Consider the following 17,694-nt stretch of genomic DNA (forward strand, 5'->3'; position numbering starts at 1 on the left):
CCCTTCGGGGACGATCGACACTCCCGACACGCTATTTTGTGTAGCTTCATGCGAGGTTCATCATGCAATAGCCAAAAGGTATACTCGGTAAGACACACAACGCTGGGAATTATCTTATTCGCTCATACTGATCTGGCTTCAATGGATCTCTGAAGTCATTGCGCAGACCGTCAATTGCCCGATTCTCATCCCCGCAAGGCAGAACGATCACCCACTGCACGTTCATCCTGGGGTCCCTTGCAGCGAACACCGAATCCCGGCAAAAGTCAATGATGGGGATACACGGCGAGCTCAGACATTGCCATTAGTGGCCATTGGAGCTCAGCAAAAGCTACGTTCGAATACGTAATTCCAAGGCTTGGAGCTCTCTCAGATCGAATATAAATACGAGGACATTCGACGGTCAAATCAGTTCTCTATCTCAAAGCAAATCACCCATCTCTCTAGCTCAAAAGATCAAGAGAGAATTCTTCAGACAAAAGAAAAACCCGAAACCTCCAACGTACTAAGAGACGACCTTCAAAATGCGCTACACTTTGATCAACGGCCTTCTTCTCCTGGCCGTCTCGCCTTTCACGGCTCTTGCCCTTCCAGTCGACCCCAATGACCAGGGTGGTGTTTGGGACCCCAGTGGTCAATATCGCAAGGGTCACTACGATGGCCAAGGCAACTTCATTGCCAACAACGTTGGTCAAGCTGGCTACGAGAACGGTTACCAGAATGAGCAGTGGCGCAATGGCCAGAACCAGAATGGTCAATACAATCAGAACGGCCAATACAACCGGAACGGCCAATACAACCAGAATGGTCAATACAACCAGGATGGTCGCAACACCGAGGCTGGCCGCTGGCAACGACGCTGGATTCCTGGTCAAGATATTGCTGATTCTGCTGCTCTTCACAACCACGGCACCCACTTTGGCACCCCTCGTGTTGGTATTCCTGGCACTGGCATCCACGCCCGCACTTGGCCCTACGATAACAATAACGACGATGGCGGCTGGACTGATGCGAATGGTCAATGGCACGCCAACAACCAGCAAGGAGGCTGGACTGATGCCAATGGCCAGTGGCACGCAACCAACAACAACAACCAGGGCGGTTGGACTGGTGCTCAGGGACAGTGGCACTCCAACAACCAACAGGGTGGCTGGACTGATGCCAACGGTGTTTGGCACAACAACCAGAAGCGTGGTTTCGAGCCAACTTCCACCACCAACCTGGCTGCCAACCCCAACCTTCTGAATCAGGCCCAGGCCTCCAACCCTCTGAATGCTGCTGCCGGCCACGGAAATCTCGCTGGTGTCAATGCTGGTGCAAACAATGCCGCTGGAATTCCCCATGTCCCTCGTCACTATAATCCTGACTACTATGACAATGACCGTGATAATGACCGCTATGAGGATGGCTATGAGGATGGTCGCTACAACAATGCCGAAGATCGCCGTGTTGCTGAGAATGTCGTTTCAAACATCCTCACTCGTCGCATCTGGCCCTTCACCAACTGGAACAACAACAACAACAACAACTGGGACCGTGACTGCGACCGTAACGACTGGAACTGCCGCAACCGCAACAACAACAACAACTACAACAACGATGACAGCTATAACTACAACACTGGATCCGGCTATGACAAGTGTGAAGGCAACGATCGCTCAGACCGATCTGGCTGGAGCTGCCGCAGTGATTGGGACCGCACCAGCGCTACTCCCACTCCTCGTGTTTGGAATCGCAACTCTCCCATTGACAACACCAACTACGACAACAAGAAGGTCAACCTCAACGACAAGGACAACACTGTCACCCCTACTACTGCTCCGGTGGCAAACACCGACTACAAGAACGTTGAGAACAAGGAACTTGCTACTTCTACCAACAAGGAGTAAACAACTACTACCCGCTTGCATTGCCAGTGGATGATAAAGGTATGTGAAAACCCCTGCCTCGCATTGCTATTGTGCATGACTAACTTGAATCTCAGACTGCACTGGGAAAATTTGAACAAGATTGCGATGACTTTGATATTGATGCATTTGATGATTTGATATGAGCACACGAACTGTATACACTCCTTGATGCTGACGAAGTTTGATGGCGACGCAAGTTGATGTTGGTGGCGAATTTTACCTAGTTAGAGCTAGCTAAAGAAATGAAGAATAGCGTTTCACTTGAACCGAACGTCTTCGATACCCACTCAATTCTTCTTGTGGGGATAAGTAGATCCAATATCTCCCCAACGAATATTGGAAAATGTCACCGAAGTTTCAGGATGCTGTGCTTGAATCAGTGCAGGATTGCCTTCGGTGCTATTGCAAGGACCAGCGTTGCCACTGTCTAACCAGCTCATAAACTGACCAGAGTCATTCCAGATACTGAAGATCAGAACCATGCCCCTGCGGAGTGCGTTCCCCATCTGCTTCAGGCCGCCCATCTTCTGGAAGTAGCTGGCGGAGTTCTCACAAAGGCCTTCGGTAATTGAATCCACTTCGCTGCCCGAGACCTCTGCGACTGCATTGTGGATTACTTTTCCATTCTGCACATAGAGACGTCGGATTTCCGACAAATTTCCCCGCGGTGTGTGGTCGTCAGTTATGAACTGGGTGACAACGGTAAAACCCTTCTTGGTGTCTACCGTCATGTCGTAACCATAATAGTCTTTGTCGCCGAGGGCATAGGGGTTATATCCACATCCAGACTTATCACAAACTCCACTGCTGCCGCAGTCATCGCCATCACACGCGAACAACCGGGTCACATTGCAAGCGTGAGGGGTTAGAGCAGTGGAGCGAGCGTTTGCCTCCCATAGATCCATTTCATTGCAGCACGCGCCGAGAGAGTCAACATTGGCGACGCCATTAATCCATGGGCTTGATCCACATTGTGCGTCGCAGTAGCCAGTACCATATTGAGCACCCGCGGGGTTGAGCTTATTCCGCCCACCAGACTGCAACATCTCTGAAAGATAAAGTGCGCCATTCATGCCACAAACAAGTGATGAAAGCTCAACGTCAAAACTGATCTCTTGGTTTAGTAGCTGCAGCATGTCGTAATTCTTGCCAGACTCATCTAGCAGATACACACGCGGCGAAACGGCGGAAACAACTCCATTCGACTTCTTGTACTGATGGAGAATTAAACTGTCGCCTTTGGTTTCAACACCATGGGAAGCATAATCGACGCCGTCCAAGACACAGTTCTTGGCGCATGACTCTTTAGTTGCGCAGAGCTCTTTGCTTAAACCACCGTCCCCGGTTCCGCATGAGATGCTGGCGTTGCCTACGGCATGAAGTGGGTGGGAAAGCGCATCAAGAACGACAGAAGTGCTGTGTTTGACGCATCCATTTTTCGTAGAGCATTTCCATGTCTGGAGCTGAGGGTGAATTTCGGGGATTGAGCCGATGCGCTGCGCTGTCGCAAGTGGAATCAAGGCCACGACTGCAGCCAAGAGCATTCGCGTCATCATGGAAAACAATACTGCGTTTCGCTAGATATTGTTTGTCGTGAGAGACAGCAGATTTTGAAGGAATTCCGAGAATAAATACTTTGTTGATAGTCCTTCTCAGTGAAATTGCCCGGCGTCGCGCATTTCTTCAGCCGGGACGGTAGTTGGTTTCAAGTAGACGGAGAAGGCGCATTAAGCCTGAATGACGGGGATTCAAAGGCCACAAATCAGAGAAAAGATTGGAGCTCCTTTCCTTTTTTGCGGCCCGATGGTCCGGAAACAAGTGTCTCAGGGTGATGAAGGGTGGAATGCCAGTTTCAAGGGTCTGTTTACTTCCCCGCCTTTCCCGCGATCCCCTGAAGAATTTAGCCGCCAGTCGACGCGATTCTTCACGGCAATTTCGGTTGAAGTATTTTACCCTAGAGCCTTTGTGAATCTTGAACACGGTGTTGTCTTACTTTCCTTCTTCTGATAGCCAAGAGTCCGATAAAGTGAAGAAATGGTGCGTGAATTGCCACTGATTCAGTTTACCCTTTGATTCATTATTTGCAGAAGGACAGTCAAAGGGATAGCCCTGAATGCTATTGATGCTTTCTTCCCTGAAAGCTCTTTCAGCATTTTTGTAGTAGACAAGCTTGGCTATTGCTACTTAATACTCTCATGTAGTTGTATTCCTTTATTGTAATTATTTAGGCTGTCCTGCTGTTCACGCGATTCTCATCGCATTAGCATTACTGCAAAAACCGTCATATCCACTCAAACCACCAGGTTGAAACAGGTCAGTATAGCTAACAACACCACAGGCACTTCCAAAATGGCCGAATTACCAGATTTGGTAGGGGCAGCTGCGATGCCACTAGTCGGTGATGCCGTGTGTTTAGTATTGCTGCTGCTACTGCTGCTGAGGGGGGGTACCACTGCTTGTCGCATTGCTCAAGTTTATCGTGTCACCAATCTGATCCCACAATTGGCAGACTTGAAAGTCAATATAACCAGATGAAGTTGAGTTATCGAATATCATTCCTGGTGTTTGAGATCCATTTCTTGTAATTTGGAATTCAGGCCACTTGACACCTTCAATTGCCGGTTTGGCATTCTCTGCCATTGCGGTCCACAAACTCGTCATCTTCTTGCTAAGATCCCATTCGGCGTTTGTCCCATTGCAAGTACTGTTATTGGCGGGGAAATCAAAGTCCAGGTTGCCGAAGACATAGGGAATTTCGGCAGTGTGAGCAGCGCCGAAATATTTGAGAAATGCCGAGGGCATTGTCGGTAACCATGCGCAAGTCGAATTGTGGGTAAATTCGTACACCCATACCGGCACATTATTGCGAGCGGAACTCCTGGCGCTCTGATATCCTGCGAATTTGAATTCAGAGTCGGTCAGAACTGTTGCTATAGCTTCGAGTACTCCAAATTCGGTTGATCCCGCAGCGGCGATGAATGCAGACAACGGATAGTACTTCTCGATTATCCGAGAAGCAGAGCCGAAGTTCCCTTGGAGGAATGTCTTGTAATCAGTTGCATTAAGAGCTTTGACAGCTGCGGCAGAGTTATACTTGGTCAGGGTATCCATCATTCCCTCTTGTTGGTCTTGATTCAAATAGGATTAGCAGTTTATCTTATATTTTTATGCCAGGGGAAGTGCTTACTGTATCCAATGATTGCGGGAACTTGTGCGCCACGATTAAGAGGATTCTCTTTGATGATAGTACCGTCAACATAAGGCCAGAACTTCGGTGTTTTGCCGTTAGGAACACTTGTCCCATTTAGTGTGCCAAGTCCTTTGTACATATAAGGATCGGATGTCACTGCACTTTGAATGTCCTCGATAGATTTGGATTGTAGACACGATTTCTATTGAGCGATTAGTGTATATGTCGGAATTGGGAAATATTCAACTCACGTCATTGAGATCGCACTTAAGAACCTGTGCGACTGATGCACTAGTCTTTTGCAGAGTGAGGTTTGAAACCAATGAAGGCAGAGCGATCGATTCCGCGATAACACTTTTGAAGAGCGAAGGTGCTTGGGAAAGTGTAGCAATAGTAAATACATCCGTAGCGCCAGCTGACTGCCCAAAGAGAAGGACCTTTTTCTACCTAGGGGTAAGCCATTTGTTAGGAAGACCTGTTTTAGTCAATAGACTTACCGGGTCACCACCAAAGGACGCAATGCTTTTCTGAACCCACTCTAACCCCAGCAGGACGTCTTGGATTCCTTGGTTCCCATAGATTCCCGCAGTGTTAAGTGCCATGAAGCCGAGCGGACCGAGTCTATAGTTGATTGAAACAAGTATTGAGCCATCATTCGCCATGTTGCAACCATCATATAATGGGTAACCTATTCCACCACTTGTGTCTGATCCACCGTAAACCCAAACTTTGACGGGTAGCTTTGAGTCTTTCGTGGCTGTAGCAGGAGTCCAAACATTCAGATAAAGACTGCAGATGTGCGGCATTTTATTAGCAGTATATTCTTGGTCAACGGTCACAAAACGGCATACCAATCTTCAGACTTCTTTCCAGATGGTACCATATCATCTCCAAATTGAACGCAAGTTGGAGCGTTGGTAGTCGCATTCAATATTCCATTGGAATACGACTTGGTATAGGTTTTGGGCGGTTCGAATCGTAGGTTCCCGATCGGCGGTTCAGCAAATGGAATGCCTTTGTAATAAACTGCATCTTTTCCATCGCCGCACTTTGCGCCTTGGAGAGTGCCAGCCTCGATTTTAACCGATGGCGAGGCCAGGACTGTACCCAAAAAACTATAAAGAGTAAAAGGAAAAGTCAGCTTCATTATGGCCGATTCTTGAGACCGACGCTTGTGATGAGGGATGGGAGAGCATATCTTGTTGTGCTAGCAACAGACCTTTATATAGACATCCTACATGTTGCTTTCTCCTGTTGGCTTCCGCAACAGTCGCACTACCTACCCAAAAGAGCCCGGAGGCTGACAGTATACCCACAATTTGGCCCCAGAGGAACATCTGGACCGCAGATCCTTCCGTATCTATTCACGTCGAAGAAAGCTATAGGTAAGCACAGGAAACTAAACGACTCACTGGAAATTATGCGGGTCTAGTCCTATTTTGGTAGTTCGTATGCTCTACCAATCAAAGCTTCACGCATTTCGTCAAGGAAAAAACAACAATTTGGCGAGTCAACAGCCGGAATAGCTGCACAAGCAGAACAACTTGGGGCTGCCCCGCAAGCAATCTACGCAGTACCAGCTGCAGCTGCAGGTGCGGGCGCAGGTACAGGTACAGGCACAGGAGGTACAGGTAGAGGTAGAGGTAGAGGTACAGGTACAAGACGAGGCGTCATTCCTCCCCCTATACCTCCTTGCCCTGTGCCTGGGGTGGGCGTGGATGTGTGAGTGGGGCTTGAGTAGTTCCTATGGCTTTCGGTTCGAGTGGAAAGTTCGTGCGTGTTCTTCTTCAATTTTCTTTGGATAAATTGATTTGTTCCAAGGTTTATTACAAGTCTATTATTTTCGTTAATTTAAGTCCCATGAATATTCATCGACTATGCTGGAAAATATTTATTGAACCACACTAGTAGTTCTTTACTCGTAGCTGCGAGAGTAGTTGGGAGGCTCAATAGCTAACAGTTAACATCATGATACTAGAATTTTGAAAGTTGCCAGTTCATAATATGGGGCCAATTCGCCAAAGAACTCGAAGGATTTGCGGTCAGACCAACCGAAGTAGTCGTATGATCAATGATTTCTCGGCGATGTAATCATGCAATGTAAACCTAAATTGGCACTCCTTTAATAAGAGCTCCAGAGTACTACTAGTATTTCGTGGTAAGCTTCCTCAATCTTGGGTCCTGGCTAAATCCTTCAACACTCAAGTTCGTTGCGTCAAGTCACATTTTTACAACTCCCATCAAACATACCCAATAACCCACACAATATCAATTGACTCTACCATCTTTGCTTTCCACTCTTCCCAAATCACTAATCGTACCATTGCTGTCCCCTTAGGGCAAGAAAGGTCAGCCCACCTGGAACCCAACGGCGCCTATCAGCACGTGATACCACACTACGTCATTTATGATAAGGTGCGTCGTTGAGCCACCTTAGTTCTCCCTGTCGCAACAAATCAACTTATTCTCATTCTCACTACAGAACAGAACAAAAAGCATCAATCAAATTGGGAAGCTATCTATTCCACGCAAAAATTCAATCAATTGCAAATACCCCAACCGCAACAATGTCATCACCTAGTCTCCGCACCGGAACACGCTCGCTCCGACTACGCAGCATTCGAACGAACCCGCCGCGAACAAGCACAAATACAAGCACAATCTCAGTCCCACGCGTTTCAAACTGCAATCAATCCAGAAACCTGACCAGGGATACCTCAGCGGGGATTAAGCCTCAGGCTCGGGCTCAAGCTCAGGCTCGGGCTCAAGCTCAGGCTCGTACCGTCTCCGTGCCATTGCTAAATGCAGCACACATAAACCTCCGCGCACGCATGACAACAACATCAACTTCAGCCTCAACCCCAGCCTGGATCTCAGCGTCCCAACTCAGAACATACGCTACAAGCACAAGCACAGCAACAGCAACAGCAGACAATCTAATCGAAGAACTCCAAGACCTCTACGAAATCGCCAAAGACGAATTCGAAATCGCAACCGATTCCACAGACGGCTCAACGATCTACGCCGCCTCAGACCGGGAGTCAGCGCGCGACGCGCTGAATCAACTCGTCACAGTTTATGAACTTTATACCGGGGCCAAGGTTGCGAAGACACATGCTGATGGGGATGGTGGTGCCGCTGCCGCTGCCGCGGGTGAGAGCGGGGCTGAGGCAGGTGTTGTTGAGACGAATTTTGATCCGGAGGGGGTTAGTGAGGAGGTTAGGGGGGGAGGTTAGGAGGAGGGTTGGGCAGAGGGTTCGGGAGTTGAAGAATGCTGTTGAGATTCTTGAGGAGAGGGCTCATGATGAGTAGGGTCTTGTTGTGTGGTGTGGTTTCTAGCCTAGCTCGGGGATGCCGGGTGTGACTGTGACCGTGACCCTAGTGTACGCTATTACGGGTTGAGATTGAGATTGAGATATGCCGATGTGATGGTACAGGCAAGGCTATTCTTATCAAGGGGGACTTATTACAATAGTGTGGTACTAGTATTCGTGTATAGGTATCTTTATTGCATGTCTGAGATGAATCCTGTGATCGTTTTAAGGTGAACAAGATTCAGTCTTCGACCGTGGTATCAAGATCATTATTAACATATCATCATTGCCAATATCATCACTGCAGTTGAATCCAGTACATAACACGCAGCAGTAAGGACGGCAGGTTAAAGATAAAATAGAAATAGCCAGGATAAATAATCCCTCTCATAGATATAATCCAGATAAAGCGGAGTCTGGATGTCGTGAAGTTTTCTCACAATATCAAATAACGCCAGACCACCCGGGGACCTGAGATGAGAAGGAACACGCTGCTATTTCAGAGTGGTTTGTTCCAGTGACTCAACTCCCCCATCCCAGAAAGCCATGATATACGCCTTTTCACGCACAGCGCGATTTCAGTAGTCGTAAGAGTATGCCGGTAATGCATGCTACTATTCGATGGGTATCATTGTGGAGGTTTCAGGATTTCGTATTCGTTTAGACAACACCGAAAGGTGTAAGAGCGAAGTCTTCGGGACTCGGTGAAAGAAGCGACGAGGTCTCTATTTTGTGTGTTGTTCTTTGATGGCGCTTCAATTGGTCTATTGATAAATATAGGAGTTAGAGTAGCACTTTCAAGTAGGGTGAGATGACAAATACCTGGTCGAGTAAAACTCTTAGTACATCCCGGGTAGAGGCACTTGTGTTTTCGTTCGCCATGTGTCAACCTATGACTAGACATGTTTGATGACTATCGGGAGGTTAGTGATATGCGACAATTGGGGTAATCTTGGAATACTCACATCGCCAGTCGTGAAGTTACACCCTGGAAACGTGCATTGGAACGGCTTTTCACCACTATGGGTTCGGGAGTGTGTTTCTTGAAGAGGTCAGCTTGGTACATGAGGGGAGAGGGGAACAGGACATACTTAGTTCACTGCTATCGGTAAATGTTTTCCCACAATCCTTGCACCTATACGGTTTATCACCGCGGTGACTACGCTCATGTCGATCTAGAGTTGCCTGTCGAGCGAAAGACTTTCCGCAAACAGAGCATTTAAAGTTTTTATCTATAGAAGATGAGTTGTCAGTGAGTTGTCAGTGAGTTGTCAGTGAGGGAATAACGAGTAAAGTTGCCTCACAGTTACTATGCGTCAAGAAGTGACCCTGAAGCTTTGACTTTTGAGAGAATGGCTCGTCGGGCCGATGGCAACCTTCCCAGCAACAGTAATACCCATTGCCCTTGGCGCCATCAACAGTGTTCATATGTGTCGAAACAAGATGATCTTGCAGAGCACCCGAATCTGTGAAAGTGATCCCGCATGGTGCCTTGATCCCATTGATATTGACAACCCATTTGCATGTATGAAAGTCGCTGTCCTCGGCGGAGAAGTCGGGAGTCGTCAAAACTGACGAAATGCCTCCGTCCAGCGGCGGCGGGGTCTCCCCGGGGCTTGACATGAAGTGCGAACTAATGCTCGAACGGGAGTGGCGGGAGTATGGCGAGTAGGGGTGGGAGTGGTGATGATGAACTCTACACCTATGGTGGTTGCGAAGAGGTCCTCGTGGGATATGGAGATTCAAATCATTGGGGTTCTTGAAGGAACCATGGGAAGAACCATGGACATGGTGGTGCTCGGGATGGAAACAATTGAGACCGAGAGGGATCTCTTCCTGCGCGGGCTTCTCAAGTTCACTGGCGCTTGGCTGGGGAGGGGCAACATGGTCGTGGCAGACAGTGTAATCTGGGCACATCCCAAGCATCTGGAAGACGTCTTGGGGGTTGACTTCAGTCTGCTGAGGGAATGGTTGATGTGTGAACATCCCCTGCAGGTCCCTCTGGAAGTCATCGCATTCAAAATGGCTAGCAACATTGTGTTCGCAATGATTTGCATGACTCTGGTAGGAATGGAGAAAATCTTGGTGGTAGCAGGGATCGATGGCACCTGGGAGGGTAGGGTCTAGCGACTTGCCCTGGTCATCGACGAGATCAGGGGCCATGACAGGCGCAGTTGACGGCAAGAGACCGGATGTGTCCAGGGACAAAGGGGTATTAAGCCCGAAGAAGGAGTCAAAGGCACAGTCCTGATCGTTCGTATCGTCACAGCAGTGGTCTTCGAAGCAAGCAGGGTCTGTGTTCTCACAATGAGTCTCGTCACATTGAGCAACGGAGCAGACAGTCGAAGCGTCGCAGTCTGCGAGGCCTTCACATACTGACCCACAGTCTAGCGCGCAATCCTCGGCCTCACAACAATCATTGTTAGGCGGCTTGTTGTCGGCAAGCGCGGTGTGGAGTTCAGGCTGCGAACACTCCCACTGGGACTGTGAATGGGAGCCCGAGCTGTCACCGGAGGCTTTCCCATCGATATTAAAACCCTCCCAGTGACACTCGAGACAGAAATCTCCGCCTTGGGGTTGATTCGACATGGTGCGCGCGGACCACGTCTGGAGGGGCAGATGAGATGAGGGAAAGGATGGTGAGACGGGTAAGGCCAAAAACCGGTGTCACCGGAGGATCAGGTACCGCCAGGGGGGGGAAGTCAAGGGGTAAAGAGAAAGGAAACGAGCAGGCACGGCAGAAAGAGAGTCTGGAGGGTGTGCGACCGGCTAGTGGGAGTTATCGTGGAACCAGGTACTCTCCGTAGTTAGGGTACGATATCCGGTTGATAGCCGTTGAATCACGTAACCGGGAGATCGCAAGGCCACAGTAGCATCCACCCTTCGATGTATGTCGTTCCAGAAATGAGATCAGAGTATGCGCTCATATGTGGCCATCCAGAGGATATGCAGCTCGTCTCACAGTTGTGTCATGCGCCGTGGGCAGCGAATCGACTCGGTTGGTCGAGGATCAGCAAGGCAATCGGAGAAATTGGCGAGAGATCGTCGTGCAGCACAAGATTCCCGGGTAAAAAACGAGGACCTTGTAGGAGAGAAAAAAAGAATAGGCGAGATTGAAACCAGTAGGAGAAATCGAAATCGAAATCGAAATTCAGGGGAGGCGGGGGGGGAAGCAGCCTCTGCGATTTCTCAATTGTGAGGATGAGGACCTTGGGACAATGGGGGAGTGAGGACCTTGGGGGTTAGGCGTCATATCGGTAGTCGCAGTGGTAGTTTGTACGTGGCGAATGGTAGTGCGCGTGTTGGAAAGCGGTCAACCAGGTCCGATCGCAGTCATGGTGGAGGTGTAGGAGTATATATTGCTGGGAGGAGGGGAGGAGCTCTTAGGGTTGCGCAGAAGGAGAAAGGTCGAACCGGCCAACATTCCGATGACCTCGTGGAAAAGAGGGAAAAAAGACCCTCTGGCCGGATGACTCAGCATGTCTTCCCCGCGATCATGGGAATCTCCCGGTGGATATAATAGTACTGGGAACTGGGAAAGCGTAAATGTCAAATGAGTCGCATGGGTGAGACGACTCGGTAACCATAGCTGTACTAGTATCTGGTGATAGAGATAGGTTCTCTCCGGTACGTAGTCAGGGTATGTGTAAACTGTTGTCTCTGCCTGAGGCATCAACTATCTTATCGATAACTTTAGTTTCTGCTGACTCATCCCACGTGCCCCGCCTTACCGCGGATCTCCCTTTCCCCTTCCGCCTTCCTCCACCCCTACCTTTAGGTGTAACTGAGTGCTCCTTCCCTAGGTTCAAATCATATCACTCTAATCCAAAGGGGAAGGCGCGTTGCATTATCACCCTTATGCGCTCTTTCCTCCATCACATCACCATCACCATTACTATCACCCGACCACCAACCTCTCCCCTTTCTCCCCCTTCTACCTTCTCCCTTCCCCGCAACTTCATCCAACTCCGCACCTCCGTCCACCCCCACAATGGGAAACATTTGCTCGCGCGCTTCCAACGACCCCGAAGCCTTCTCCAGTCCCGGCCGCGTCGTCGGAACAAATCCCTCCAATCAATCCGCTGCCCCACGAGCCTCCGTCCCCGCAAAGGCCAATTGGAAGAATAGCCCGGGTCGAACACTAGGCGACAACGCCGGAGCGCAAGGCGATAGTGACGAAGCCCGATCCAATGCCGCAATTGCTGCCCAGGTGAGTAAACCCGAAGCTGCACGCACTTCTGTCTTGCGGAATGCCGAGCTCCCAGCTACCATGGTTTGCGCGGCGATCTACAACGCGGGGATGAGATCGCGCTAATGCTAATCGCTGTGGGGTTATAGAAACGGGCCGAGACCGCATCTTCCGGCAACAAGGGCAAATTAGGGTCCAAACTGGCAGCGCAAAAGGCGAAGACTCAGACTCAGACGCTCAATGAGGCTAGTGAGACAGAGCGTGCGACCCGCGCCCAGGACGACCAAAGGGAGGTGGCGGCTTATCAATAGAGTGGCCATTTGTGGCAGAGGGAGTTATCTGAGTTCTGCCGGGGGGGGGTTCTTTCTACTGCGGGAATTTGCTGCATCCAGTGCATGTGTCACATGCTGCATTTGTCCTTTTTCATCTTTTCCTCCCTTTCTTGAACAGTTCTTCAAGCGTCGACTTTGTCGGTATTTTCGGTAGTTCAGCGCCAATACGGAGTACATATTATTAATTGGAAGCCTTTGCGGTTAGTTTTAGAGAATCATTAGTGATTGCTACCAGCTCCCCTCGCCAAAATAGCACATTCCTAGGAGTATCTCAATCGTTGACTATTTTCCCCATCCAGGGACCAGGTCATGTCGGGATCATCGGCATCGGTGGGCCGATCGGGACTCGCACCGCACCGGCCACCGGGTTCCCCGCACCTGGCTGTTCCTGGCCCATACTACGCCACACTTTCACTCAAATCAACAACAGATCACATACTAGTACAAACATGGCGACCCCAGCACCCTTACAATTAGAGCCTCTGACGCTGGAGGATACGCCTGCTCTTACTGAACTCTGGTTCGCAGCCTTCACGGACCCAGAACTCCGCCGCGTCTTCCCCGACACGCCCGCCGTCCGCCAATGGCTAACAGACGCAAACCGGCACGACCTTACCCACAAACCCTTCCAAAAATACATCAAAGTAATCGACCCCATATCAGCAGATCAACAAGGCCGACCCCGTATCGCCGCCTACGCAAAGTGGGATACCTCCATGCCCGAAGAGCGCGGTGGTCGCTATCCACCTTGGCACGAGGAAATGTCCTCGTCTCTGTGCGATGAATTTTTCCGGAAGGAAGAGGAAAATAGAAAGCGTGTTATGGGTGAGAAGAAGCATTTTTGTAAGTTCCCCCACCACTTCCTCCTGCGGCTTTTGGGGATGACATTCCCATATTCACTCACTTACGAGAACGATTTGTCAGACCTGGATACTGTTGCAACACATCCGGATTATCAGCGTCGTGGTGCTGGGTCTATGCTCGTTGGATGGGGTTGTGATCTTGCAGATTCCCAGGGTGTTTTGGCTTATGTTGATGCTAGTAAAGAGGGTGCGCCGCTTTATGCTAAGTTTGGGTTTGTGGATTATAGCAAGCCCGGTGAAGAGATTGCTTCGATGGCGCGCATGGCGGATAAACAGCCATGAGCCTGAAGTTGAGAGATGTATTTTGGCTCTCGTTTCAATTCGAATACACATGGAAACATCGAATGTGAATAAGCATGGCCCATTGGCTAGTCTAGGCATGTTATGGGAATTACCAGTATCTTTCAGGGCTCAAGTTCAAGTTGGAAATAGTGTTGTATTCTTTGTGGGAAATTTAAACTATTGTTTAAGACAAAGACCTTCCTTTGGGGGTAGAAGTCCATACCAGTCCAGTCCCAATTTATCTTCAGGATCTGGATCGGGCATCTGATAGTATTCATCATATCGCCACCAAGTTCGATCCTCCCAGACATCCTCAACAGGCTGCACGCCCTCGGTTTTCATTTGATCGCGAATTTCCTCAACGCCCTTCCACACCCTCAAAATATTCTCCCCGGCAACTTTAGTCAAGTGTTCTTCCGTCGCGCCCCGATCGAGAATGGATTGGAGCAATCGCGGGTAGTATTTCACATCCTCCAGTTCTGGTATTACAGATGCAATTCCGTCAAAATCAGATCCAAGGCCAACATGTTCCCAGCCAATCTGACCCGCGATATAGAATAGATGATCAAGGACCATGTCCATCGTCGCTTCCGATCGTCTGGTCGTCACATGCTCAGGCACAAATGTCACCATGATAATGCCATTGTTTTCACGCACTAAGTCGATCACCTCATCCGGGATGTTACGTGCGCTGTCAAAGACTGATTTGGCATTGGAATGCGGAAACATCACGGGCGCACGTGTTAGAGTTATAACTTGTTTTGCGCAGTCCTCAGAAACATGCGAGCAATCGATAATCATTCCTTTGGTTCTGGTTAGCTTTATGGTGGCAGGGCATGCGTTTCTCGGGGTCGATGTAATCATTGTGAAAAGGATTATAAGTACCTAATCTGTTCATCTCAATAACAGCTGAACGCCCAAGTTTCGACAAGCCGCCATGGACCGGTCCCACTTTTGAGGTTGAGCTGTCTGCAAACGCATTATTGCACACGTGAGTGAGAGTGCACTGGCTCAGAAGAGGATCAGTAGCACATTCAATCTAATAGACTTGCATTTGTTGTCACTCACATATCGCACGCCTAAACTATAAAATGCGCGAATGATTCCAATACTATTACCCGCCATATGTAACCTAAGAAGGAAGAACCAGAAATAAAATTCTTTCAAGTCTCAAAATTCACCAGGGAAACATACCCCTCAATCCCAATCGAGCATGCAATACGCACCTTTCACTTCATCCGACCCGCTAACAAGTTGAAAGATACGCGGATACGACTCTACCAATCGAAGCGTGAGATCAATCTGCTCAGTCGCGTCCCGAGCCATATCCGAATACTCCGCCGTCGAGAAATTCTCAGCAGGCCTCAGACACGGGACACATACTGACCAGAATTGGCCTCCAACAGCGCCTGTCCGTGATTGTGGTTAGCGTGGTATCCCTAGTCACGAGATCTCGCCAGTTTCAAGGATGCTAATAGTGGGCAGTATGTATACTAGGACGATTTCAGAAAGTGAGAGAGGAGAAGCACTGGCAGTCATCTATTTCTTCACAATTGAATATATGTGGCCTTTAATGTATTACCAATCAACATATGTGCTGGAGGGGCTAGTACCATAGTTGTGGCACGGCCTCCATTTAATGAAAAATGCCAGAATCAGGAAAGTTTCAATTGTGTTATCTGATTAAAGAATGCACAATGATGCGATTTCAGCTCATGGGCGCATTGCAATTGTATTTAAAGCCGAGTGGACTTTTCTTCCGAGCTAGATCGATATCCATCCACGGCCCGATGTAGAATCCACCCATTGGGAATTCGACTATACACGACCTCCTAGATCAGGAAAAACAGAGCCAAAAACAGATCTGAGGTCCTGTATTTGATTGTCCATGATCTCAGTGTTGTCTGATACGAGAGAATTTAACATTTCACTGTCCATGAAAGTCGAGGGTGGTAGGGTTGAATCGCAATCTGTCTGTTCCGGCCCGGCGCTTATCAAGAAAAGCTGTATATTCGTGAGCGAAGGTAATAGTGGATGGAAGAAGTTTAACTTACATCCGAGTTCATGTCACTGAAATCTATGTCGGGTGCATAATCCCAGAGAGGCTGAATTCCCTGATGCATTTGTGAATTTGGAACCTTGATTGCAGGAATTTCACTCGAAAGATTGAGAACGTATTCCCGGGCAATCCCAGTAAAACTTGATATGATATTCCCCGGAAGCCCCCCTTGAGAGGCGTAGTCAATCTGGCCAAAGAACTCGGCAGCCTGATCAAGCAGATTTAGATTGTGAGGGGTCTCCTTGTGGCAGGGATTATGAATCACAAAATCAAAAATAATAAAGACTGCAGATAACGGCATGAGCCCTAGAATGCTGACCTAGTTATTAGATTTCATGTTGCGATCGCCATTGGGGGGAAATTTTGGAAGTAGCGAGGATGCTCACAAAACTGGCATATGAGGACCAATATCAACCCAGCGCAGCAGGTCAATGACACTACGCGCTGCGTTTATCAATTCCCATTTATTACCTCCGCATCGGGGCTTACCATCGGAATCAATAAGGAGAGACACGCGCTCCACGCCGAACACTATATGGTAGTACAAGTAGTGTGTCTCTATCGCGATCATTCTTCTTGTTGGCGTCTCGAGCTCGCTCGCTCTAAATGGCTCTTTTGGGCGAAATACCATCGGTACAGATAAGCGCCATTCTTCCAATCTGCGTCTTACATTCTGGATAGAAGCCAAACGGACGGTTTCTGGTCTCGAAGAATAACCTGTCGTAAAAAGGGTGTTGTAGGTAATCGATGTCAATCTTGCAAGCTGAATGGCGGACAAAAACCAATCATAATCTTGTATCATCAGTCCCTCCGGCACAGTGGGAATTCCAGATGTGATATCATCATCTGCAAAAGTCTGTTTAAGGATTTCTGTTAGAAATTTAGAACGAAGCATTTCGAGTCGGAAATATGCTATATGTAGAATGTGACACACAGAGCTGTTGTCATCGGAGAAGGAGGCGATCTTTTCCAGATGGTATATTGTCCAAAATGCTCTCAAGTGAGATTCTTTCAGACTCGAAGATTTGTGGTATCTGAGTTTGTGTGCCATTCTAGCGGCCTCGAATATCAGGTTTTGATCTAGATAGAGGCAGCAAGGATTCATGGCTAAGATAGACTGTCGGCTGAATATTAGCTTTGTCGAAATGATTAACCAAGGTCGGAGGCTCCCACCATCGCTATCAAGGCCTTGAAAGTCATTAGCTAAGTGTTTGAAAGCGAAAAAAAGGAGCTTTAATCACCTGTGTCTTTTTTAATGAATACGGAGGAATCAGGAGGTCCGGAAGGAAACCAAGACTTGACTGGAACAAGCTCCACGTTATCCCCGAGCCTGGTTTAAAACTTCCACCACCACAGTACTGACTGCCAATGGCAAGGACAGCATGGTATAGTGCTGAACATGCTTTGCCACAATCTGATATCCCGCCACGCTGGCATTCAACAGTGTGCGAAGTGAAATCTTGTCTATTAAGGAACGGGTAAAGCTGATGGGTATTGCGGAAGTAAGCTGTTAATATTAGTGATGAGCTCCGTTTGGCTTACTTGGAATTAGACC

The 17,694-nt window shown here is 48.7% G+C and overlaps 8 protein-coding genes across 8 annotated transcripts; 4 read left to right on the forward strand and 4 right to left on the reverse strand.

Annotated features, from left to right (window-relative positions):
* Positions 1 to 524: 524 nt before the first annotated feature.
* Positions 525 to 1,889, forward strand: N7481_002402 (uncharacterized protein; the record flags this gene model as incomplete). The annotated part of the gene is made up of 1 exon (XM_057261621.1): positions 525 to 1,889. The coding sequence occupies one exon, from the start codon at positions 525 to 527 to the stop codon at positions 1,887 to 1,889; it is 1,365 nt and encodes a 454-aa protein (XP_057126553.1).
* A 308-nt stretch (positions 1,890 to 2,197) lies between these two features.
* On the reverse strand, positions 2,198 to 3,463 carry N7481_002403 (glycoside hydrolase family 7 protein; the record flags this gene model as incomplete). Its single annotated transcript, XM_057261622.1, has 1 exon — positions 2,198 to 3,463. One exon carries the CDS (start codon positions 3,461 to 3,463, stop codon positions 2,198 to 2,200), a length of 1,266 nt encoding a protein of 421 aa, XP_057126554.1.
* Positions 3,464 to 4,337: 874 nt separating this feature from the next.
* On the reverse strand, positions 4,338 to 6,247 carry N7481_002404 (carboxylesterase/lipase family protein; the record flags this gene model as incomplete). The annotated part of the gene is made up of 5 exons (XM_057261623.1): positions 4,338 to 5,038; positions 5,098 to 5,302; positions 5,352 to 5,543; positions 5,598 to 5,889; positions 5,952 to 6,247. 5 exons carry the CDS (start codon positions 6,245 to 6,247, stop codon positions 4,338 to 4,340), a joined length of 1,686 nt encoding a protein of 561 aa, XP_057126555.1.
* A 1,684-nt stretch (positions 6,248 to 7,931) lies between these two features.
* N7481_002405 (uncharacterized protein) lies at positions 7,932 to 8,336 on the forward strand (the record flags this gene model as incomplete). Its single annotated transcript, XM_057261624.1, has 1 exon — positions 7,932 to 8,336. The coding sequence occupies one exon, from the start codon at positions 7,932 to 7,934 to the stop codon at positions 8,334 to 8,336; it is 405 nt and encodes a 134-aa protein (XP_057126556.1).
* A 738-nt stretch (positions 8,337 to 9,074) lies between these two features.
* N7481_002406 (C2H2-type zinc finger protein) lies at positions 9,075 to 11,003 on the reverse strand (the record flags this gene model as incomplete). The annotated part of the gene is made up of 5 exons (XM_057261625.1): positions 9,075 to 9,178; positions 9,237 to 9,327; positions 9,380 to 9,456; positions 9,506 to 9,646; positions 9,719 to 11,003. The coding sequence occupies 5 exons, from the start codon at positions 11,001 to 11,003 to the stop codon at positions 9,075 to 9,077; spliced, it is 1,698 nt and encodes a 565-aa protein (XP_057126557.1).
* Positions 11,004 to 12,405: 1,402 nt separating this feature from the next.
* N7481_002407 (uncharacterized protein) lies at positions 12,406 to 12,914 on the forward strand (the record flags this gene model as incomplete). The annotated part of the gene is made up of 2 exons (XM_057261626.1): positions 12,406 to 12,687; positions 12,753 to 12,914. 2 exons carry the CDS (start codon positions 12,406 to 12,408, stop codon positions 12,912 to 12,914), a joined length of 444 nt encoding a protein of 147 aa, XP_057126558.1.
* A 470-nt stretch (positions 12,915 to 13,384) lies between these two features.
* Positions 13,385 to 14,080, forward strand: N7481_002408 (GNAT family N-acetyltransferase; the record flags this gene model as incomplete). Its single annotated transcript, XM_057261627.1, has 1 exon — positions 13,385 to 14,080. The coding sequence occupies one exon, from the start codon at positions 13,385 to 13,387 to the stop codon at positions 14,078 to 14,080; it is 696 nt and encodes a 231-aa protein (XP_057126559.1).
* A 177-nt stretch (positions 14,081 to 14,257) lies between these two features.
* Positions 14,258 to 14,881, reverse strand: N7481_002409 (dipeptidase; the record flags this gene model as incomplete). The annotated part of the gene is made up of 1 exon (XM_057261628.1): positions 14,258 to 14,881. The coding sequence occupies one exon, from the start codon at positions 14,879 to 14,881 to the stop codon at positions 14,258 to 14,260; it is 624 nt and encodes a 207-aa protein (XP_057126560.1).
* Positions 14,882 to 17,694: the final 2,813 nt, after the last annotated feature.

This window comes from Penicillium waksmanii (genome assembly GCF_028829765.1).
Source record: "Penicillium waksmanii strain IBT 27052 chromosome Unknown utg000002l:1.0-3326099.0:1.0-3328782.0, whole genome shotgun sequence".
Lineage (NCBI taxonomy): Eukaryota > Fungi > Ascomycota > Eurotiomycetes > Eurotiales > Aspergillaceae > Penicillium > Penicillium waksmanii.